The sequence below is a fragment of the Kryptolebias marmoratus genome, linkage group LG14 (genome assembly GCF_001649575.2).
Source record: "Kryptolebias marmoratus isolate JLee-2015 linkage group LG14, ASM164957v2, whole genome shotgun sequence".
Lineage (NCBI taxonomy): Eukaryota > Metazoa > Chordata > Actinopteri > Cyprinodontiformes > Rivulidae > Kryptolebias > Kryptolebias marmoratus.
The window spans coordinates 16,098,613-16,122,504 of NC_051443.1; the positions used below are offsets into that span (position 1 = coordinate 16,098,613).

Below are 23,892 nucleotides of genomic sequence, written 5' to 3' on the forward strand. Positions count from 1 at the left end.
AGAGGCTTTTATGTTGAACCTTAGTCTGGGGTCAAAGTACTTGTTAAAACTGCTTGACTAATAAACATTCTTTTAATCCACTGTGGCAAAACTACATTTTTATTAAGTTAAGTCTGGGTTGAGATGGTCAGAACATTAGCCAGAGCCAGAGTCCAGCTGTGAAAGTCCTCACATAATTGAGAAAAAGCGATACAACCAAGAACAGATGTATTGTTTCTGTTTCAGAATCAAAGAACGTACAGCCAAAAGGGGGCAATGTTAAACTACAGTCAGAGAAAATCTTTTAATTATTTGTTTAATCCACATCAGTTTTTTACAGTCCACAATAGAGAAATCTTGTTAATAGTGAATTCTCCACTTCACTATCTCTGCTGCCTCATGCATGCTGATAGGACTGAATCAAAGTAAAGGTTTGGTGCAGTCCACTGGCTTTCTTGGCAAGAAAACATTTTACAAACTAGCATTTTATAATGACAAATTCACTGGAATGTATCAGACAGGAATTAAATGGCTTTGTTTGGGTTGCAGGCAGCTAGATCTAAATCTGAATTTGACATTACTGGATCAAAATATAAATGATGAGTTGAATTGCACTCATATTAACTGGACTGAGCTTGACTGCGAGTTCAGTCCAATGGATTTGCTGGATTTGCTTTAGACACGTTTTCCTTTTTCGTATTGCTTCTTGTTATGAAATGGTGAAATGGTAAAAATAAATAAAGTGAACTAAAGTGATTTTATTTTAACTGAGTTCAATTTGAACAGAAAGTAAAAAAAGAAAGTAAATAAATTATTTAAAATGAGTGATAAATAAAACACTTGATCGTGTCATGTCCCCTCCGGACCTCAAGGGGGCGGCAGCACATCGCTCACTTCGATAAACGCCATTAAGGAAGTAGAAGAAGAAGAAGGTGTGTTGCCTAGCATGGTCCGTTACTGCTACATTTATTTTACACTTCGTACGTCTTGTTAAGGCGGGCGTTTTTAAAACCGCTGTTTTAATTTCATGGATAGTAAACTTTCAGGATTATTATCGTCATCCTTCGGTATCTTGCGGTTTGAAAGTGAAGCTGCCGTAAACGGAAGACAAGAAGAAGAAACAGAAGCGGCATGGCTGTGGACATGAGATTACCCACTGTTAAGTCTCCGCCGGTTTCTGTCTTAGACAGAAAGGACTTGGTCGTGCCCGGGGATGTTATTACCTCAGACACTGGTTTCATGAGGTGAGTGCTGTGTTTACTGAGGAATCACCTGTACGAGACAAGAACATCAGGAGAGTTACTTATGAAATAACTACTTTAAATGAGCAAAAACAAAAGCTAGGCATGTATAGTAATCTTGTTTGAAACTTTTATGCAGACGTATTAATAAATCTGTACAATGTTTTTACACAGAGGTCATGGGACGTATGTTGATGAAGACAAGCTGACAGCTTCAGTGGCTGGAAAGGTGCAGAGGGTGGACAAACTAATATGCGTCAGGCCACTTAAGACTAGGTGAATCATTTACCTGAGACTCCTAAAATGATTAAAAACTGGCCAACGTTCAGAATATGCTTGGTTTACAGCATGCACATGCAATGTTGTGTTGTTGCAGATTTAACGGGGAGGTTGGAGACGTTGTAGTTGGCAGAATCACAGAGGTGAGGGATCGTGTCTCCTCTTTTCTTTCAGCTGTTCCATTTTCAGCGAGTCATCCTCCTCCATCTAACTCTGTCTTCTGCTTCTTCTGTCCTCCCTCTATCCACCTCCATGTCCTCTCTAACTTCACCGTGTTTGCTCTGCATAAATAACAAGTTGTTGTCATTTCAGCAGGAATGTTCACAACAATCATTATTTTGTGTAGGTGCAACAGAAACGATGGAAGGTTGAGACCAACTCCAGACTGGACTCTGTCCTCTTGTTGTCCTCTGTCAATCTGCCTGGAGGAGAGCTGGTGAGATGATGGGAGTGAAAGCCATGTTTGTCAGAGGTTTTCATATTAAAGTGTTTGCTGAACTATTTGATTTGAACTTTTAGAGAAGGAGATCAGCAGAAGATGAGCTCACCATGAGAGAGTACCTTCATGAGGGCGACCTCATCAGTGTAAGACAGATTTTTCTTAATAATCTCTAATTTGCTGCTTCATGTTTTTTTATTTATTTATTCCCAATTATAATGACTGGGGTGGATTTTTTCTGTGGATTTTAGGCAGAGGTGCAGTCGGTTTTCTCAGATGGAGCCCTTTCACTTCACACTCGTAGTTTAAAATATGGAAAAGTAAGTTACGGTACATAATGAAACTTAGTAATGTGATAGAATGCAACTAATTTATGATATTTGACATCTTAGACACAATGCTGCTAATTTTACACCTTTATGTATTTAATTTTATGCTTCTAATTTGTAAAATTGTATTTTATTTCTACAAAAATTGATTAAAATTTTATTATGTTTTTTTATGAACAATTTTCTTGTACCTAATCTGTTTCTGCTCTGTCTGACTATTAGTTGGGTCAAGGGGTGCTGGTCCAGCTTTCACCTTCTTTGATCAAGAGGCAGAAAACACATTTCCACAACCTACCATGTGGGGCATCCATCATTCTTGGCAATAATGGCTTTGTGTGGTTGTATCCAACACCAGGACAACAGGAGGAGGAAGCTGGGGGCTTTTACACCAGTCTGGAGGTAGAATTTGAACCATGCAGAGAAGTGGTTCATAAACTATGTTAGTCTTATTTTCTTGAACATGTGCGAACTTTAGAATAAAGAAGATATTCTTGTGGAATAATACCAGTTTGTTTTATTAGAGAAAAATTAAAACCACAACAAAAGAGAAGTACTACATGCATCATGGGAAGTCCCTCAGCAGTTCAGCTGCTGGACTCAAAAGGCTTTTAGCCGAAATTTGAAAGTAGAGAGAGGCCGGACCTACACGACATTAAGGTTACAAAGAGCTGATGGGCTTCCTCCAATTCTACTTTTGTAAACGTTATTTTTTACAGTTTACACTGTAAACTTTACAATTTATTTGAGCACATTACAGAAGGACAACCATCGGTTCTTCGTGGACTTTATGGTACAGGGTCACTTGTAGTTAAGCCATTAAAAAAAAAGTTTCTGCTTGAAATAAAACATCTGAATGATTCTTACAACAGAAAAGTTCTTTGATATGACAAACGAAGATTTGACTATTAGGTCTTAATTCCCTGCTCCACTTGCAAAGAAAATCTGCCATTAAACATCGCTTCTTTAACCCACTTTGTTTTTTAACCAAAGTCGGGTTTGAACCCAGCAGAGCGTCTCTGTAGCAGCATAAAAATCACACTGCATCGCTACCTACTCCTTACTCAGACTGGTTGAGTTTGAAGGATTTTTCCTGTAAGAATTGAGGAAACCTCCAACATGATGTTAACATAAGGCTGTTTTTCTTATCAAAAGTCATTTAAACAACAAATAGGTCTGAATGTACATTTAAATGGCTTTTCCTTTTTGAAAAATGATGTATGTGAAGCATCCTTGGGTCCCGTGACGGCACCATATAAACTAAAGTTACTATCATAGGTTTATGAGAAAAATCAAGGAGTTGAATACATTTTAAGATGAATTGGATGCATAAAATATGATTTTTAAAAAAGTCAGAGAAATGTGATTTATGTTAACTGAAGTAATCCAGTAAGAAAAAGCAGATATACATAGAAGTATTGTATATATTTATCAATCCAGGTATGATTCTTTAATCTTCAGTTGTTTCTGCATGTTGATCTTAAATCACTCAAAGTGAAGCTGACTTCTGATGTTTCTGCAGAATCTGATTTAATCAAAAATGTGTGTGTGTTGAAAAATATATAGAGTCGTGACAGTGTTGTTCTATATTTAAGGTTGTATTGACCTAATTTTAAAGTCTGTTAAGGACTGGATGGTTTGTATGTCCTTATACTGTAAATGAAACTTAGAACTGAGAGGATTATTTATTTTAACCATGATTGAATGACATTTTCACTGCTTGCACAGAAGCTGAAGTGAAGTCGTTTCCCTGTTTGTCTCTTGTCTCTGCCCTCTCAGCCTGTTAGCCTGTCAGATCGAGAGGTGATTTCACGGCTGAGAAACTGCCTGCTGGCGTTGGCTGCGCACAAAATGCTGCTGTACGACACAAGCGTTCTCTATTGCTACGAATCATCGCTCCAGCACCAGGTGAGGGTTGCTGACGATGCTCTGAAGTGTCATTTATTCAGACTCAAACTTTTATTTTTTTAACTAATACAAATGGTTGAGAAATACCAACAAATGTGGTGAAACTGGAAACAAGGTGAACTTTTTCTGTTGTTCATTGCACCACCTGGTGGCCAAATTGAGAATTTTTACTGCCATTATGAACTTTGAATCTTTCAGATTTTCTTGGATGTTTGAAAAGGCAAGTTTAATGCATTAATCTCTCAAGTAGGGTACATATGATTTAATACCTACTTCTTACAAATGCTGCACCTAATAACGTGCTTTAGCTTAGCTGCATTTTGTTAAAATGTTTCCACGAAGTTTTCCTCTTTGGGAACCAGCTTAGCTAACAGTCCAAGCCACATTCAGTGTCTCCTATTTATTTATTTACCTTCATGAAAGCATTTGCACTAAATCTGTTTTTCCTCTACAAGTGTCTGCTTTATTGTTTTTTCTCTCTTTCCGTAGGTCAAGGATGTCTTGAAACCAGAAGTGATGGAGGAGATTGTGATGTTGACACAACAGAAGCTGTTGGAACAAGAAAGTTAAAAATCTCTTCAAGTATTACCTAAAGATGTAACAGGTTTCCTGCTATTTCTTCTTTTTTCAAATGTTTCTAATTGTGACAGCAAAGTGCTCAGTTGTTGTTTTATATCAGACAGAACTGATCCATCTGACCAGTTAATGTAACACTTTTTCTAATATGTGCTAAACAACACATTTATATTGTCTGAAATAAATTTTCTGAGATTTCTGTGCTTCTTTTTTCACAAAATCTTAGTCACGTGCTCTATGAAACAATTAAGATGGGGGAAAAACTACCTTTTTATTAAACCAAAGGATTCTTTTAATGGGGGTTTAGGATATAAAACAAACACCAAATGAGATGAAACCTATGAGAAAGAAAAATGTCTGTTAGATTGTATGCTTTGGTGATTAAGAAATGTTTTACCGTTGCAAATTTCAACATTCTAGAGGTTTTGGACCGCGACTCTGAAATTTCTGTCACCAAAGGTTTGCGTCCCGGTGTGGGAAGTGGCGAGCAGATCTGCTGCAGAGGATTTGAGGTTCAGGGATGAGATGTAAGGATGAAGGAGAATGAAAACGTTCTGACAGATCTGAGATTTAAATGAAAGTCAGGACAGCTGAATAGAGGTTAGACTGATGTGTTGCCAGAGTTTGTTGTAGGTGAGAACTCCAGCAGAAGGACTTCTTTTGGAGCTTTGCTTGGTACCACAAAACAAAACTGCTGCAGTTCTCCAGGCGGGAGGTTATGAAGGCATGTATGAACAGAATCGGAAAGTGATGGCTGAAATCTTGAAGTGTTTTTGAGATAAAAAAAGACATTGGTGATGCATTTAATGTTTGACTCAAAGGAGAGAAAGAAATCCAAAATTTCGTCAATGTTGCCATATAATGAGCATTTTCAGCTGTTTATGGCAGGTTGCTCTAACATATAATCAAACAACACATGTCTTTAATTACTTTTTGAATTAAAGCATTTTTTGTCAAAATCACATTCTTAATAGTCAGAATTAGTGCCTAGTAGTAAAAATTATATTACTAAGAATAAATTAGGAATAACTAATCCTGAACTTTTTAACTTATATGGTTAATATAATTAGGAGAAACTCATTTTATTTACTTAACATGTAGCCATAGTTCCTTGCCTGTTTTGTGTTAAAATTGTATCCCACCAAGTTCTTAATGGGTGTTTGAAATATTTATATATTTGTTGTTGCTGGTCCTTATTCCAATTGCTGATGACTGAAGTAGCTTTTTAACTATAATCATAATATGAGTACTGGATGTTCACAATGACATTTTTGCAAGTTTGAATGTTTTTTTTAGTTATTTTGAACATCTCTGGACTGTTATTTTAAATATATAGGAGGAAGTGAGTTTTGGAGAGCTTGCTGTGTAGTTTTTTGGGGCCACAACCAGGAGCCGAGTTTCACTTTTTTTTGACTTTTAGTAGGTTTGTTTAAATTCGGCCTTTGATTGGCCAGCAGGCACTGCACCTATTAGAGCCAGGAGCAGCAGATTCAGGTGGTGTCCCTGCAAAATCTCTGCACCCGTCTCCCTTCCCGTGTACTAGCCCACGCACGCACGCACGTGACGTCACGCGTCGCCCCACCCACATATTTCTGTAAACCACCTTGCGTATGGAAGTGTGGCGGCCTCGGGCGACTCGGCCAAAGTTTACCGCTCCGCTTTTTTCACGGGAAAGCGACGGGCGGGAGCGCCGGACGGCGGGCCGGGCGACGGAGAGCTCGGCTGCCGTGAGCGGAGGAGACGGTCGGCCCCGGCGGAGTTTCCTCAACAACTTCTTCTTCTTCGCCTCCTTGATTTAAAGCCTCTCTCTCTCTCTCGCTGCTCCGGGTTCCACAGGGGGGGGAGCTCAACGCGAACCAGGGGGAAGAGAGAGAGGAGAAAAAAAAGTGGACACGGAAGTTTAAGACGAACTTCGGGCGAGCAAAATGTGAAAGTATGGTCTTCGTCCACGTTTGTTGGGAGACGTTTTAGCGCAGTCGTTGGAGGTTGTTCAGCGGCGAGCCAACGGTTGACCGCCCGACGTTCAGAGGCTGCATACCGCCAGCGTCCATGGCTGTCTTCATCGTTAGCTGGAGGTCGCCGGCTAACCAGCAACTTAAATGGGTTTGCAGTCGTGTAAGTTTCACACACACACACGTCTTCAAAAAAGAGCAATGCAAGTTTAAATCAAGTCGGTCCTTTCCGGGCTTTTTTGTCCAAGGTATGAAACAAATGAAGCAAACAAACAAACATTTGGGCTTTCAGGCTCTTCTGAAAAGCACAAATCTGAATTTCTAAACAGAGTCTGCTTCTCACAACTATTGATTAAAAAAATAGTTATTTCCAGTTGTATCACCTTGTATAGCTTAACAAATTGTTAAACACTTGTAAAAAGTGCAGACTGTTTCATTATGCTGCTTAATCTATGTGCAAAATATCATATACATATATAAATAATCAGCTCATTCCTCAAGCATACAGTTTTACACAGCAATTATTGTGAACCTTGTAGTTTAGACCTCATTAGGAGTATTCTATTTATCACAAAATAGAGATAATAAACCTGTAGAAAAACTGACTATAAAATCTTTGCACTTAAGCTACCCCAAAACCAACCAAATAATTAGAAAATTTACTGTGGAAGTTGTGCGATTGTTGTGTAGGGTTAAGAGCATGATGCTCTGCTATAAAGTTCAATAAACTTTTTATATGATGATAAGTTTATATATATATATATATATATATATATATATATATATGTGTGTATATGTATGTATGTATATGTGTATGTATTTCTGCATATTGTTTTTTTCTTTCAGATCAAAACAGTGCCGTGATAGTTATAGGTAGGCTGCAGTAAGCTAAGGTTAAATGACAGCAGTGTGGCTTTTAAAAGGAGGAAGTGGAGGTAACAGAGCAGGTTTCTATTTCCTTAGTTTTCAGAAAGAATAAGAAAGTTGGAAAATCTGACAGTAAATAAATCATTTGACAAGCTTTTGATGGTTTCGGTCGACTTTTCCTTTTAGATTGAGCCGTCACAGCAAATCAGTGCACACTTGGTCAGACTGATCACCTTTATCCTATATGCTAAAACATGTTGGGACAAGTCTCTTTCAAGATAACGTAACTCAATAATAGATATTGATTTATTAATGTTTGCAGCATCCAAGCTTAGCTTATGGAGAGTGATTTTGGCTCGCAGTGTAAAAAAAAATAAATAAAATGCATCGATCAGTCTTACATCTGTTTCTGTTAAAATCACCAGCAAGTCCAGGTTCTTATTTCTCCTTTTAGATTCCCGACAAATGCCTTCTTTTGTCGTTTGAAGGACCCGGACCCCGTTAATCCATGATACACAGGGACACACTGGAGTAATTTGGACCTGCCCATGAGACCCGAGTATCTCGTTTCCTTGGAGTGGACGGTCTGAGCCAGGGGACGGGTCTTCTATGCTCTCCTGATCCTCTCCTTGCCTGCGGCCCAGCAGTCGGACGGTGAGCAAGTGGTACCAGCTTGGAGAGTCCCGGCTCCAGCCTGGCACCCGGCCCTTATGGGGCAGCAGCCGGGGAAGTTTGTAGGGGACCAGAGGAGACCCAGTCTGCCGGCCTTCATCAAGGGGGGAAAGAGAGAGTCATCACGCCATGTGAGCCAGCCCTTCAATGTTTTTGATCGTCACGGTAAGATCAAAACCCCTATAAACTCCTTAAAAGATTATTTGTAATTAGCAGGTAAATGAGTTCTCAAACCTGTATGGGGTTCTTCAGCAAATAATCATGACTGAGAATGTTTAAGCATTAGTTTAGAATCACATCTTTCTGTCTTAACAACACAGAGATCTGGGTTATTTATGTACCTCTTAGTTTGAAACTGATTTAAAAATCGGTTCATTATTGTTAGGTTCCAGTTCCTCAGCCATCATGGTGCATAAATGCAATCATAAAATCCTACAGAGATCATCAACTCGCTGGTGGTTGTTTTATTGAAACTGCAGCTAGCCGGGTGGATAAGAGACAAATGCTTGAGTGGCTGTAACAACACATTTGAACGTCTTATAATCTCGAGATTATAATACAAAGTTGACACCTAAATACTGCAGGATGATGAACTGATAGCATCTCAAAGAGATGCAGAGTACTCTGGTGAGGTAAACAATAACTTACTGGTGCTGGAACGTGAAAACTGTGCAACAAAGTGCAGTTCCTATGGTGTGCTGATTCAATCTCTGCCGTGGTTAACTAATTAACTAAATCACAGTCAATGTGATGTGTTCAAAACCAGCCCATCTACTGTGTTTGTGTTGTGAAATCACTAATATCACAATTTTAGGATGCATAATGCAAAAACATGTATTTAACTATAATCAAATGTGTGTAATTCCTGTACCAGTATAAATGTAAATATTACTCTGTACATTTGATTTTCATTTCAGGCACAAATTTAAACCAGAATACATTTTTAATGTAATACAGAAAGGTCAACATAAGAGAAATTGCACTGTGGCTGTGTATTTGTAGACCAAACAGCATGTACACAAAACAATTAGAGACAGTTTCAAGCATTAATAGCACTCTAAAACAATAAACTATGCCCCAGCAGCTAAGTCTGTTTGTCTAAAATGTAATATTACAACTTATTAGGAAAGTAAACATGGATTTTTCTGATTGTTGTATTTTAATAAAGTACAAAGCAAAACAGTGGCTGTGGCAAATGGAGCAAGTAGGATTTTTTTTTAAAAACATGAACATATCTCTGCAGATAACATTTAAGAAGAGATTAAAGCAAAAATGTGGGTTATTTATTTTGATCATGTTTTACAATAAAAAGTGACGAGTATAAACATTGGTTTATATGAGGTTGTATTTGTCGTATCATTTACTTTAAAGAAAACTGAAGGTTTGGTGCGCAGGTTGTAAATGGAGCCTTTGATGGTCATCAGACTCAGGTCAAAGTTTCATGAGCAGATAGCAAACAGATATCAATGTTTTGAATAAGAAATATAAATCTTGGCTTGTGCACGTTTTCAAATGCTTTGATTATACAACAGCATTAATTCCTACTTGCCCAAACACATAATTTAGTTTTTGAGTCCTGATCTTTACCTAGGTGTGCTAAAAAAACAAGTTTGTCTTAAATCATGCCTTTTATTGACTAATCTGCTGTTTATATACCAATACAGACACATTTCTGACAGAGTCTTACTTACTTTGCAGAATCACAATACAATATTTCAAGTGTTACCTGGAGATGAGGTGTGCAGGGAAGTGTGTCATAATTCTATGTAAGGTTATCTGTTTCTGTTTCTCTGCTGGTTAGACTTTAATTTTCAGTTCCTCTGTCACATCAGATTGGAAGTGCACAGAAAGCAGGCTTAGGTAGTTTTGAGCACATCTCATGAATTCTCAATCTGGTTTCTTACTTCACTTTTTGTTTTTACAGTAGGTGGATTATACTAGACTTAGTTAAGAAAATGCCATCAAACCAGTCTGTATCTATTATCTATTGTCCACTAATAGCTAGTTAACATAAAACAGTCAAAGCACAAAAATACATATAGTCTTTGTATATATTCAGAAAATAATAAATATGTTGTTTTTCCTTCTTGTAAGCCTGTAATGATTTAAATGATCTTATATTAGATGCTCAAAAGTAACTTGGTCACACCAAATGCTCATTCAGTATGAAATTTAAAGTAAAAACTTTAATGCTAATATTTTGTTAGACAATTTTAGCCATATGAATAAATTAAAAATTGTCAAAAGTCTGCAAGTCTGAAATGTTGATTTTCACGAATTGTGTGGGTTTTTGAAAAACAAGTGCTTGATTTGAATGTAATGCTCTTAAGGTATTACAAAGTAAGTTTAATGAAGAGTGACAAAAGCTTGAGAAAGAAAGAAATGCTGAAAATAATTAAATAAATCATCTTGTAGATGATTGGTTTACTGTCAGTGGTAAAATGATTAAATATACAAAGAGCATCATAAAGTTTAGGTGCTTCAGAAGTTAATGTGAAAAAGAATATGAGAAATTCCCCACTTAGGTGACTTCTAACGTAAAGATTAAAGCCTCCAATGTGAAGTCGCAAAGTAAAAATTGAAGATTTTATTTTGTATGGGTTCAGACCCTCTGGAGCTTCAAATACTAGCCTGCAAAAAAAAAACAACAAACAAAAAAAAAAAGATTTAGAAAGACCACTTCCATCTCTTCACCTGAGCTCGTTTCAATATGACGAGTTGAAATGTAAACCTGTCCCTTGCTCTGACAAATCGGTAGTTTTTGTGGAAACCGTTGAAGTTGCAGCCTTCAGATTAAAGAGAGACACTATCTGGTTCATCATCAGCACAAAGGTGGCATCAACAGAAGATGTTGGTCACATTAAAGTATCAGTAGTTTAAAGTTCAGGGGTGTATTGGTGAACATATGTGTCTTTCAGACCAAAACTGGTATGTACCGAGCGGCGAGCCTTGCGTTCCACAGCAGATTGCTAGGCAGAGTTTTCAAACTATGAATGGACAATACTTCTGACTGGCAGAAAGCTCCTGGTTTGCATGCAGATCTGTCTGCTAGAATATTGCGTATGTGTGGTTTTAAAAAAAAGCATGTGGTGGGAAAAAAATCCTCAATGTGCTGTCTCCAAATCAAAACTGAACAGAAATGATTGTATCAGTTAGTCCTGGGAGGATCAAAACTAAACTGCACCGATATTTTCTGTCTTAAGACATCAGTAGATGGAAAAGTAAGCAGGAAATAGTTCAAATAAATTTGTCACTGTTTAAAAAAAAAAAACAGGTTGTAATTTGAAAACGGAGCCCTATTTGCTTCTTAAAATAATCATTGCCCACTTTAAAGGATGCATCCAGCTAACTGATATATTTACCAAAAGTGTGGTATTATGATTGCCTTGGCAGGACCACTTTCCGCTGACTCATAGTCTTGTATAACACAGAAGGAGACACGACAGAGAAGGTTAGAAAAACAGAATGAAAGCTTTTTGTCGGTAAATGGGTCGATTTTGGCAAAGGGTCAGTGGCGGGGCGTATTTGTTTTCCCCTTCTGCCCTTTTCCCCCTTGTGATGAGCAGGTTAGGTCGTAAGAGGAGATGTGAGCCACAGCGCGAGAGGAGGGCAACATCAACAGCTTATGTTTTTCTCTCTCTCTCTCTCTCTTGGTGAGCCTCGGCTAGTTAAAAGCGGGATCGCCAGCACCATGCTGCTTCCCAGCAGGCAGGTTCAATCAGCATGCAGCTGCTTGGGAGAAACGCACCGACAGCGAGGAGGCAAGCAAAGACCTGTTTCTGTTCTCGGCTCCTCTGTGTACCTTACAGCGCATAGGTATGAGCTCACTGGCTCGCTCGCACAGATTGTAAGGAGTGAGCAGAGCAGTGAAGTCCCTGAAACTGTGTCCCTTACAATATTTTCACCTGCTTTTGTGGAGAGTGCTTAAAGAAGCTGAATATCCTTTAATAACTGGCAACCTGATTGATCGAGAAATGACAAGATGGAATATGTTACCAGGCCTGTTTAAAATAACAAGTCTGAACACGACAGATTTACTGGATCACTCTTTTTGTGACTTGATTTCTTTGAGTTTTAGAGCATATTTTCTATTATTATTGTTAGTATAAGTTAAAAAAGAAAACTTCTAGATTGGAAATTTGAGTCCAGTAGAGCTCATTGGAGTCAAAAGGATCGGTTTTATTATAGTTTGTAGCTGTTATTATTCCATTGTTGTGCTTGAAAAGCTTTTGCAATAAAAATCTAATTGACCACCCAGAGGTGGCGGTATTTAGATTAAGAAGTAAAATATTATGTGGGGGGAAAAAAACGTGTTTTTAAATGTAATTCCTTTCAAGTATTGTAATGTAAAACAAAACGTGTGACTTCATAACAAAGAAGGTATGCAGTAGTGTTTAAACATCCTAATATATATTTTTTAATATGTTGATAGGCGGCTTCCTAATGATTGATAACATACTGTGAAACTGAGACATTTTTGTTTTATAAGAATTGTTTAAAGTTGGGGGCAGATACAATTTTTATTCAAAAACAAAATACAGTATATTAAGGGTGAGTTTAGTCAACGACTTACAGTGCGTATATGAATCAGTCACAGTAAATATGACCAAGACTCAGTTATCTTTTAATGCAGGGAATAGATCATGCTGGAATGTGTAATTAGTTGTTTTTAACACTAACATTTAAAATTAGAGCCACAAAACACAGAACAAACCGTACGCTGGGAACGTAAAAGAAACACAAGTTTCATGTTTTAGGATTCCTGCTGCGTGGAAACTAAACTATAGGCTCTGATAATAGCAGTGCATCAAGTCACAGGCGTCCCTGCTGACAAAAACAGATCCAGGTGTCACAGCTAATATCTCTTTGCATCCCCGGCCTGTTTCTTCTGTTTTCCAAGCAGGTTATTTGTGACGGTTCGTTTATTTAGCCGTCTTGTTCGTGCCAGTAGCTTTCAGTCCCCCTCTTTTAAAAAGTCACTAAAAGCAGAAGCGGAAGATACTGTAATGATTTCATATACAGCATTTTGCATGCGGTTGGCTACAACAGTTGTCTCAAATACAACCAAGTTATTTACAAGGAAAAAAAAGAAAGGTTTTGTCCTATGCTAATTAGCTAGCCAGGCAAACTGAGTGACAGGAAATGCACAGACGTTTGGCATGCTGCTGCTTGCTTGGTTACATGTCATTATGAGCACAACGAGGCTCCTTCTGCTCACTTTATTTCCCAGACTGAGGGTTTCCTTCAAAGGAACCTGCTGGATGTTAAACTGCTGACATATCTCATGTCAAGCTACTCTTTGACACCTAATATTTGCAACCAGAGATGAAATGTTAGCCTAAGTTTCATAGATTTAGTGTTGTGATTATCAAGCTGTAATTTGCCACATGTGTAGGTACAGTCAAGTGAATAATTGAATGTCGTAATCGGACACATTTAAAGTAAATCAGTTTTTTTCTTCTTAGTAATATGTTGCACACAGCTGCAATTTATTTTGAATTGAGGTCTTGTAGAAAAAAATGTGGTATAAATGGGTGTTTTTATGTTTTAAGGTGTGCAAAGAAAAACTAAGAATAGTAATCAGCTGTAATCTGGTTTATGAAAGAATGCACAGTTATTTCTTTCCAATTAGGGTTTATTTTTATTTTCTCTGTCCAGTAATCTTGAGGGTATTGCTTGTAAATTTCCATTTTATTTCCAGGTTTTTAGAGAAAATGTTTGTTTTTTTCCACAGATTTAGTTCAAGAGAAATCTGAGTCCGAGTTCTACAGAAATTGGAATCGGCCAAGAAAACTCAGGCGCCACCAAACACGAAGCACTGTGCAAATTATGCAGTTGTCAGTAAAATTAGGAGAAAAACTCTGAGCAAAATTCATGGGAGAGTTGTTGTCAGCTGTGAAACTGGTACAGTAGCAGTCTGTGGCGTCATGGATTCCAGGAAGTACAGCTGAGGATTTCTGTAAGCTGGAAAAATGCTGCACTGATAGGAGAGGACAAAAACATAAATGAGGAAACTAACATTCTTCTCCTAAAGAATTCAGGTTATAAGTTGACTCTGAAGTTATTTTTGGGGTAGAGGGTAATCAGTCACTACCTCCCTTGAGGTGACATCCATTGATTTCTGTTTGATGCAGCTGCTGCTGCTGTCACTGTGCGCACAGGAAGGGAATTTATTTCTTTTTTAGCCAGCGACTGTCTCCTTTTCAGCTGGAACTTGAGGAATCTATACAGTCTAGACACCAAATCTCCTCCCATGGTCCGTTTGGGTCTTAGTGTGCGTGCGTGTGAACATACCCTTTAACATACCCACCGAGCAGCTCATCTTATTGCTCATTCAGACCAGCTGTTAGGCCCCTTGTGGCTTGTTCCTCACTGCAAATGGCCCTGTCTGCACATTTATGGGCAAGCAGATTCAGTAAAATTCTTAACTAATAGACTTCTCGCTTATCTAATCTTGTTTACTGTTTCGTAGTCTTTTTTTTTTTTGATTTGAATCACTATTTGTTATGATCTGTAAATGTGTGCGAACGGATCTCTATTACTTTATTTTGGGATCCACTGACTTTGCCGCAGCAGTCCTCCATGTTTATAAAAATGCGGTTATGGTTTACATTAAGAGGTTTTTTTTTTTTTTTTTTTACTCAGGTTTTTCAGAGTGATAAATGAATCTAGTGTTGTGAAACCCACTTGTTCCTGGCTTGATGACGCATCTTTTCTGATTTGTGTTCTCTCTCACCAAATCTTGGCTACCTGGGAAATGGTCCACTTTGTCACACTGCCTACGTAATGACTCGTCCGAACAGCTGTGTGTGTGTTGTTTTTTTTTTTGAAAAGTCAATGTAGTCGATAATTCCCCTTTTGTCAAGTCATACAAACAGTATCCACAAGAACACTATCAGTAGTAATGATGAAAAGTCTAAAGTTTTGCTGGCCTCAAGTTTAAAATGTGTACATATTTAAAAGAAATTACTACAGTCTATATATAATTGTCATTTCGAGTTCCAGTAAGCAGTAATTCATTTTAATCAAGCAGCAAACGGTGACCTGTGAAGGTGTTGCAGCGTATTGGCCTTAGTTTGTTTTTGGAGTGAAATTCTGCTGCTCTTGTGTGACACCCAGTGGTTATTGTAAGATGTTCTTTGCTCTTTTAGATATGGGGTTTAACTCCAGCATTTAGTTTTTACACTGCAATCCTAGTATTTTGAAAATAGTGTAATTTTATTCCTGCTGTAAAGGGGTTGTTTTCTCATTTTAGCACTCCATAAAAGACAGATTGTTTTGTTTTCTTCTAATTTTATACTAAACTATAACACTGTGACCGTACGTCAGTATGTACAAGTACCGAAGCATTTTCTGTGGAATGTGTGTATTCTGGCTTTGTTGGTTTTATTAATTACACCTGTACTCATTCCATTCTAAAAGGTATTTGATGGTAGAAAAAACCCTATTGTGTAACTGTGTTTTCTGATTAGTATGCCCTATTTTTCATGGGATCCTGCCAAAAGGTTTCTTGATCCAGTCCACATTGCTTCCCAGAGAAGCACATGTTTTTATATGATCTGTTGCACCAGCGATGTGTTGAGTAATATTGCCGATTCTGCACAGAGAGAAAGTGAGCGAGTTAAACGCAGGGCGCGCTGCTGCAGCACCAAGAAATATGTGACCTCCTGTGCATTCCTCTCACAAAGAGCTGATGCAATCCCCCTCCTTCCCCTCTTGTCTTTTTTTTTCCTCTCTCTTTCAATAAAAAAAATTGTAGTTGCATCTTGTTTTTTGGACACGGCTAGACATACTTTTAGAGAAATCGGGATAAACATTCATTGTTTTTGCGCCGTTGTTATCAAACTCGAAACAGGACTTAAAAAGAAACCAGACTGTGGTAGAGTCGTGTTTTCTTATTGATGAGTTACAACTACAGTCATCTGTAGACATCCGTTTGCATAAAAAAAAAAAAAAGCCGTACTGACATAATCCCCTCTGGTATGTTCAAATATGTGTACCTCAGGGCCAGTAAGATTCAGAGTGACTGTGTTAAAAGGGGAAAAAAATAAATGCTGCGTCGCCTTCAGGAAAACAGTATAACTTTAACTTGTACAAATCTTAATTTATGTTTGGTATAGAGTAGATCGGTGGTTCCCAAATGTTTCTGCTTTTCATTCCCAAAATAAAGGGTTAGGGGTGGGGTTAGACTATTGCTCAAGTATACAAACATGGCTAATAAGCTACTAAACAAAGAGCCATGGCATACATTAAGTAACATTTTATGCATTTATGACCAATGTTTTCACTTTCTTTGTAACAGTTGAGACTAAATAACTAAATATGCTTTTGGCTATCAGTTATAAAGTTAATTTGATATATGTAGCTCTCAAATTGGAGTTTACTGACCTCAACTTTGGGGAACCTCTGCGTTATTCATGTTTAGATAATATTAACAAAATGGATCATTTAGCTTTGATTTGTTAAGGTTCCAGTTCTAATTTATATGGTGTTATTAAACAAGTAATTTATTGGCTAAAATTTATTTTTGTAATGTAGGAAGTATGGAAAGAGAGAGATGCAGAGCAAAAAATAAAAAACTGGATTTAGTTAGACCTTTATTTAATAAGGAAATTAGAACTCTTAAGCAATCTTTTTTATTTTTAAAGAGTGTGCTGGCCAAGAGAGACAGCAGCTAAAAATGGCTCTAAATGTACAAACATCAGCTTTGCCAACGTTTTTTCTGTACACTTTAGACCCACTGTTTTGGACAGAACAGTTGAAAGTGTGTGCTTGTCAGTTTAGGACAAACAATGAGTCACTTATTCACACGAGATTTTGTCCTTTCGCTTCAGCATCTGAAACGCTCTGTTATGTGACCTAGGCTCATGATTGATCAAATTCCTGACAAGAAAATGTTCATTTACAGAGGTTTTTTTTTTTTGTTTGCTTAAAAGTTGTGTTGCTGAGTCTGATTTTCCTTCTAGACTGATCAAACTTTTGTGAGCTACGTTTAAAGTCAGACGTAATATCACTGTAGTCACAAAGGAGTGCCAGTGATTTTTTAAATTTTTTTTAACTTTGGTCACTGAGAACTTCCAAGCAGAGTTAGGAATGCAGCTTGGGAGCTTGTCACCACCTGGTTCCATGTGCACATACACAAACACGCATGCAAGAGGGTGAAAAAACCCTCCTCTTGTTCCCTGCTCCATGCCCAAGCAGGCAGCTCCAGACACAGCTGTTGTTTTCTCAACAGACAACCTGTTACCTCAGATGCCAAGAAGACTGAACTGGAGCCATAGCTGCCTCTTTTTAAAATGAGGAAGAAAAGAAATCTAGCCCACTTGTGCAGAAATTCCTTAATTCCCTACAGATTACCTGACAGTAACAATTTAACATTTGGACATTTGCTGTCCTCTGGAAAATATTCAGTTGAAAATGTCGTAATTCTTCTGTTTACCAAATATGTACACAGAACTCTAATTGAGCAAGATTAACCAAAACTATCTTCTCCTAGGCATTGTTCGGTCACTTTGCGTGTTTTTTGATTTGTGATTTTCCTCTCCAGGCCATAATTCACCATACTGCTATGCTGTAGAGTCTTTTTGTGTTGCATTAAATTCTTCTTCATTGCATTGTAAGGGGATAAGAGCATGTAAAACTAGCTGCATCTGGATCCGTTTAGACACTAAGAGGAGCCTAAGCTGTTTCCCCATGGCAGCTAAGGAGTCTCATAGCCAGAGTCACTTTTCTGTACGTCTGTGGCTGTTTTTATACTCCGGTGTCTGTTGGGCCCCTTGCACATTTAATGTCTCTAATATATGAAAAGATGATAGCAGAAAAGCTGTGCACCAAAAAATGTTCTCTCTGTCCCATGAAGATGAGTTTGTCATCTTGTATTACATGGTTTTATTTGCAGTGAAATCACTGAATTAAGCATAAGTATATCAAAATCTGTTTACAGTTTCATTGGAAATGACTGTCTCGTTTTTTCTATTAGAGCACTTACTTTTCTGCTTTGTCATTTCTTTTTCCTTTTTTTAATTTTTTGTTTTTGAAGAGCTTTGGCTTCTTTAATTTGCACACTCGATCTGAGAAAGCCAAGAACAAGCCACACTAAAACTATTAAATAACAAAGTTGTGCTTTTATCTCAGCGTTCGGAGTCAAACAGAGTGATTTTTGCTAATCCACTTATTTCTGACACTGAGTAGATTAGTTGACTTGTTGCTTAGCTGATTACTTGTGAATTAAAACATGGCAACCAGTCATGCATGTCAGGTTAGCAAATCTTCTGTCTTGGGTTGTTTTTTTTGTTTTGAAGCAACACAGACTATTGTTTGAAGAAATAAGCAAAGATTTTGAGTCATCTGGTTTTAGTTTCCCTATTTTTTTTGTCTGCTATCACGGCAAAATGATTCCCTTGATTCTTTACCAAAATCTCTGCTCAGTCCGTGCCAATAGATAGATTTTATTTCATCCTATTTTTTTTTTTTTTTAATTTGATTAAAAACTATTGCTGTTTTGCATCTAAGCTTGCAATGTTGATGAAGATTTGGTTTCTATAATTGTCAAGATTGGTAAATTACACCATCAAAAGCTGATGCCACAACTTTAAAGGAATAGTTAGGATTTTTTTAGAGTGGCTTTCTGTGTAAAGTTTATGAACAGTTAATATCATACTTGTTGGGTAGCTCTTTGGATGACCCCAGTTTGAAGAAAGTGTTAAATTCTTTTAGGTTTGATAAGATTACAGCTAGACTGAGCGGGAATAAATACCAAAATGGATTGCTGTTGCCCTAAAACAACGCCAGTCTCAAAAGATTTCAAAGTTTGAGTTTGTTAAACTTTACACCACTGTTAATTTTGCATTGCACAAGTGTCCCAGCAGAAATATGATAATCCTGCTAGAATTGCCCCCAGGCTGCAAAAGAAGTGCTAAAGCTAGCTGCTTATGCTGCTACTTGCTCTCATAAATAACTGTAGAATTGTACAAAAATATGTGTAATGTAAAATAACGGCAGTGTTAAGGTTTTGTTAAATGCCTCCGCATGAACCTCAAGAGATTTTTGAAATTAGAGTTGTTTTTAGATGGAAACAATCCACTTTGGCTTCGGCCCAAACTGAGGTCATTCAGGATCTGCAGCTGGAAAGACAATAATTGCCCATAACCTTTCCACAGAACCACACTTCAAAAGATTTGAACTACCCCTTTAACCTTGAACTAGAGCAGGCTGTTTGGATCTCAAGTGCCCATCCATTTACCGAGCTGCAAATTATGTGGAAATCTAAGCCCCTTAACCTCGTCTGCTGGTCTGCATCCCTCAGACACTCTGACTGCGTTCTCTAGAGAGCCCTGAGTAAACAGACACGTATGTAAACACATCAACACACCGCATGTGTAATACCTGGTTCCATAGTGTCTGATATTTAGCTGCATGTGACAGTTATAGATTGCTCTAATTGCAAGTCAGGCACAACAATGAAACAATAAGCTGCGTGCAGTGCAAAGTCACTATTAGGAGTGTACACTGCCTTTCCCCCCCACTCTTTGTCTGTCACCATTTCCTACTCTGTAATTAGAAAGCTAGCTCGGTTTAAGAGTTAGCGTAATATCTGTTCTTCCATAACATAGATAGACGAGATTTATGGCGAGTGTAGGCTTTTGCCACTGTCGAATGGCGTGTTTCAGTGTGTGTGCTCTCTTGTGCATAACGTGAAAGGATAAAAGTGAAACGGTCCTCAAAGAGTAACAACCCATGTTTAACGCAAATTGGTTAAAAAGTAGTGATAAATGAGTGTGATATATTCCTGGCAATAAACGTTACAGTTAATAAAGTCTTTTGGCAGTATCGCTCCTTGCACCACTATAGTTTTATCTGTAATGGGAGACTATGGGGATACAGTTTGTTTCCTGAGTAAAGGTTTAAAGAAAGGGTTTTTGCATCCAGGAGCGGGCATATGAGAAGCAAAGTGCCAAAAACCACATCGTGGGTGGATATACGTCAGCTAACTTTTAACATATTAGTCCACAATATAAAGCGCGAGCCATTCTGCTATGAGCTCATTACCAAACAATGTGCTTCATGCTTCTCCATCTGCAACCTTTTTTCCTCTTGCCTCCATTTTTTTTTTTTTTTTTTTACAGCCCCTCTTCTCTTGCATTTATCCTCTCATCTCTCCGACACTTGGTGACTGCGGTAAGTTAATAGGCCTTCCTCAGAGTTCGAGGAAGCCTGCATTTCTTCTTAATTGGTGTTTGGGGTGGTGCATGAGAAGAAGACAAATGTTTGCCATACCAGCACAGCGGTGATGATGTAGGAGTTGGGTGCCATGTGACTTCACGGTCAATGTAGGGTGTTGGTGCAAAGCAAGACTGAGGGCATGTTGAAGGATCCTCATTACTGCTGGCAGATAAAGCATTCGTTACTACGTTCAGATATCAAGGCTGTTGTGGATGTTTTTATATTTAGGCCTATTCTCATTTTTAGCTTGAGTGCATGAACTGAACAGGATGTGCTTAGATTTTATGAATATAGTAAAATCTACCTGCTGCATAAAAGCTTTCCATGCATGCACCAGTAATTTTACTGCTTTTTCAGTTAAGATTTGTAGAAGTATTACGGATAGGTAATCTTTTGCTTCTTTTGTTAACGTTTAAATGGGTGTCTAATTTAACTTCAATTTAACTTTAACTTGTTTACCAAAAGCACATTGAGTAAATTTGATGTCAATGATTCTCGGATAAAGGTTTGTTAAAACTGTTATAAAAGTAGTTCATAAGCTTCCTAAAGGATATGCAAGACAATTAGATTTTTTTTAATCTAAAGTTTTTCCAAAATTTTATTATAAACAACGATATGAATAAATTAGGAAATGTACCGTATTTTCCGCACTACTAGGCGCACAGGACTATAAGGCGCATCGTCATGCACCTCCCAATTTTTGTAACTTCGTGCGGACCATGTGTACCGCAGTCCATTCAAAATGGTCGATTTCTGTGCTCTAGCGGAGCTGGTTCATCTGTATCAGCATTTATATGATCCCTAATGAGAGATCACAAATATAATCAAACCGTTCGAAACTCACATAAGGATATTGCAGACTTCTTACATATATAAGGCGCTTCGGATTATAAGGCACACTGTCGTTTTCTGAGAAAATTGAAGGCTTTGAAGTGCCCCTTATAGTCTGGAAAATACGGTATTAGGTTTAAATGAGTAGTAAAAGTCAGCCATATCAGTTTTTTCACTTTGATTGATGCTAACCATGAAAACTGTTTACATCATTGTAATTTGTTTAGTTTTTGTGTTGGAACCTGGAATATATTTAGCCATATTTTCCCCCCTGAATTGGAAACCCAGTGATAAATTGATCCAGTTGACTGGTTTGGCGTTAATGCTACGTGTTGTGGTGTCATAGAGTCAGGTTCCCAGCAGTTACCCTTTTGTGGAGGACTTATCTCAGAAGTCAGACCCACACAGTCTTGGATGTTTGTCATTTTCCTGGCACATTTTTGCTAGGCTTAGTCAGTGCATTGCAGCTGTTCTTGAGATTAAACTTTTTTTTTAAGGTAATAATAAACCCTAATCCTGTGTGACGCAAGTGGACAAAATGATAAATGTGGAAGAGTAGTCTGCAATAAAACAGAAAACACACTTGAGAAATTACGGACATAAAACTTACAAATATGGTATTTCTTTTGAGTATGACTGTTTATGTTGAAAATAACAATCCTTTTTTGTTAGTGAACCTAATGTTGTTTTGGATGGCCTTCCATAATTTTGTCAATTTCCTCTTGTGTTTTCCTGTAAAAATGAGGAATTTTAGCAGAATGGTAACAGATATTGAGCAGTAATATGTCCAGTTGTCAGATGGACCAAACTAGGAAGTAACCCTAATGTGAACACATGACAGAAAAATAATATTGGATGCCAACTTGTTTCATTTAAACCAGACATAAACTACAAGATTTGAATTCTAATTTTGATGGGTCAAGTTATGTAGCTTTTGTTTTATTCCTGTTTGAATTGGCTGTATGGTAAAGTGCCCATTTAAAGTGGCTCATGAGGTGCAGAGGAAACCAGTAAAGGGTGCACTTCTCGTTAGAGATTTATTTATGCCTGTAACAACCCAGTCCTGTTTCCATAACTGATTCCTCAACCTGTAAACATTTCAGAGTGGAGAAAGAGAGGGAAAAACCAGGACTGAGGTGGAGGGAGAATTGAGAAAAAGACAAGCGTGGGGGGAAGGGGTTGAAAGGCTGGAGGAGGAGCATCTGGTAATCGCCATATGACTTTCATAAAAGAAGGAAATGACTCAAAACACCTAAAAGCTGAAAGTCAGCATAGTTCTAAGTGAGACTTTTGAAGCTTTTGTCGCAATGCTGGTATGACTTTTGGATGCTGTAGAAGTGCTGTTTGCATTCTTCTTGAAGAGTGTGTGTCTGTATGTGTGTGTGGTAGCGAGTCTCTCCCTCCTACTTTTGGAGGTGGGAGTGCTCGGTTGATGTCATTGAGTGCAGTAAGCTGAGCTTGAAAGAGGCCCTTTGTTGGCTGCTGTAGCACGAGTGGTCCCTGTGCTTCGGATACAAACTCGCACCGGGGGGACGGAATAGAAGAATGGCCCCGCTCAGACTGCCCTACTGCCTACTCAACTGACACATCCACGAATCTACCAACCTCCTGGACTTGATCTGCCCGGCTGGATTTTTTGTTTTAGCTCTTATAAGCGGAGTTACCAATAGCCCAACGAGGGGGAAGAAAAAAAGATGGAGACTCTCTTAAGAAAAAGTTGGTAGGCTTCGCTGGATAGCACACTTCAAGCTTTAAAAGGAAAGTAAAGACGAAGGGGATTTACTCAAGTGGGAAAAACCCGAGAAAACAGTTTTTTTTCGCTTTCATTTGGTTGGACATATGTAGATAAAAGCGTGTGAATGCTATCTGATTTGAACAAGCAACACTTTCAGCAGGAAGGGACCGAAAGCAGATGAAAATGTTGGAGATATGCCTAAAATTGGTGGGGTGTAAATCTAAGAAAGGCCTCTCATCATCCTCGAGCTGTTACTTGGAAGGTAAGAATATTTAGTAATGGCTAATGCGTTGTCTCAGCTTGGTTCTTGATTTTACAGCTTCCTTTGATCCGAAACGTTTACACATACATATCAAGGGAGATATGCCAGGAATGAGGAGAAAAGCCATGGTTATTCAACACAAAGAAAAGGAGGAAAAAAAAGACTAGGGATGACCGTGTTAAGTCTCAACAGTGACTTCTGAGCTGTGGAAACTAAAGAATGGGGAGGGGAGAGCGGGGGATAAGCACAGGGGAGGGTGAGGGAGGCCAGACACACTGGCTGGCTGCAGAGGAAAAAACTTGGTGGGGGGAAAAAAAAAGATGGAGAAGAGAATACAAGGAAATCTGACTCCTGGCCATATCCCACGTAACTCTTGTTTATGAGGAGAGGGGAGTTAATCTCTGCCTGCACTTTCCTTTTTCACCTCTTTGCTGCTCGCCATTACTTCAGACTTCTTCACTGTCCGCATAATGAAATGATTTATGTGTTGCATATTGTGACCTAGTTTTAACTTTGTGCACAGATAGGTTGCATGTGACGGAAGGAACAAAAGGTTTACTTGGGGGTGGGCAAGAAAGCTTTAGTCATTTAATAATCTGCTAC

The 23,892-nt window shown here is 38.2% G+C and overlaps 2 protein-coding genes across 5 annotated transcripts in view; both read left to right on the top strand.

Annotated features, from left to right (window-relative positions):
- The first annotated feature begins 883 nt into the window (after positions 1–883).
- exosc2 (exosome component 2) lies at positions 884–4,947 on the top strand. Its single transcript, XM_017407552.3, has 9 exons — positions 884–1,223; positions 1,395–1,496; positions 1,597–1,642; positions 1,846–1,935; positions 2,019–2,084; positions 2,190–2,258; positions 2,490–2,666; positions 4,044–4,172; positions 4,662–4,947. The coding sequence occupies exons 1-9, from the start codon at positions 1,111–1,113 to the stop codon at positions 4,740–4,742; spliced, it is 873 nt and encodes a 290-aa protein (XP_017263041.1). The 5' UTR covers positions 884–1,110; the 3' UTR covers positions 4,743–4,947.
- Positions 4,948–6,336: 1,389 nt separating this feature from the next.
- abl1 (c-abl oncogene 1, non-receptor tyrosine kinase) overlaps positions 6,337–23,892 on the top strand; it is a 31,191-nt gene continuing 13,635 nt past the window's right edge. The window contains exons 1-3 of one of the 4 annotated variants that reach the window (XM_037979625.1): positions 6,337–6,863; positions 8,056–8,404; positions 11,898–12,000. In XM_037979625.1, the coding sequence (XP_037835553.1) occupies positions 8,387–8,404; positions 11,898–12,000 (121 nt within the window). In that variant the 5' untranslated portion in view covers positions 6,337–6,863; positions 8,056–8,386. Of the gene's footprint in view, positions 6,864–8,021; positions 8,405–11,897; positions 12,001–22,597; positions 23,290–23,892 lie in introns of those variants that run through there. The other 3 variants (XM_017407657.3, XM_017407656.3, XM_017407658.3) reach the window with 3 other exon arrangements.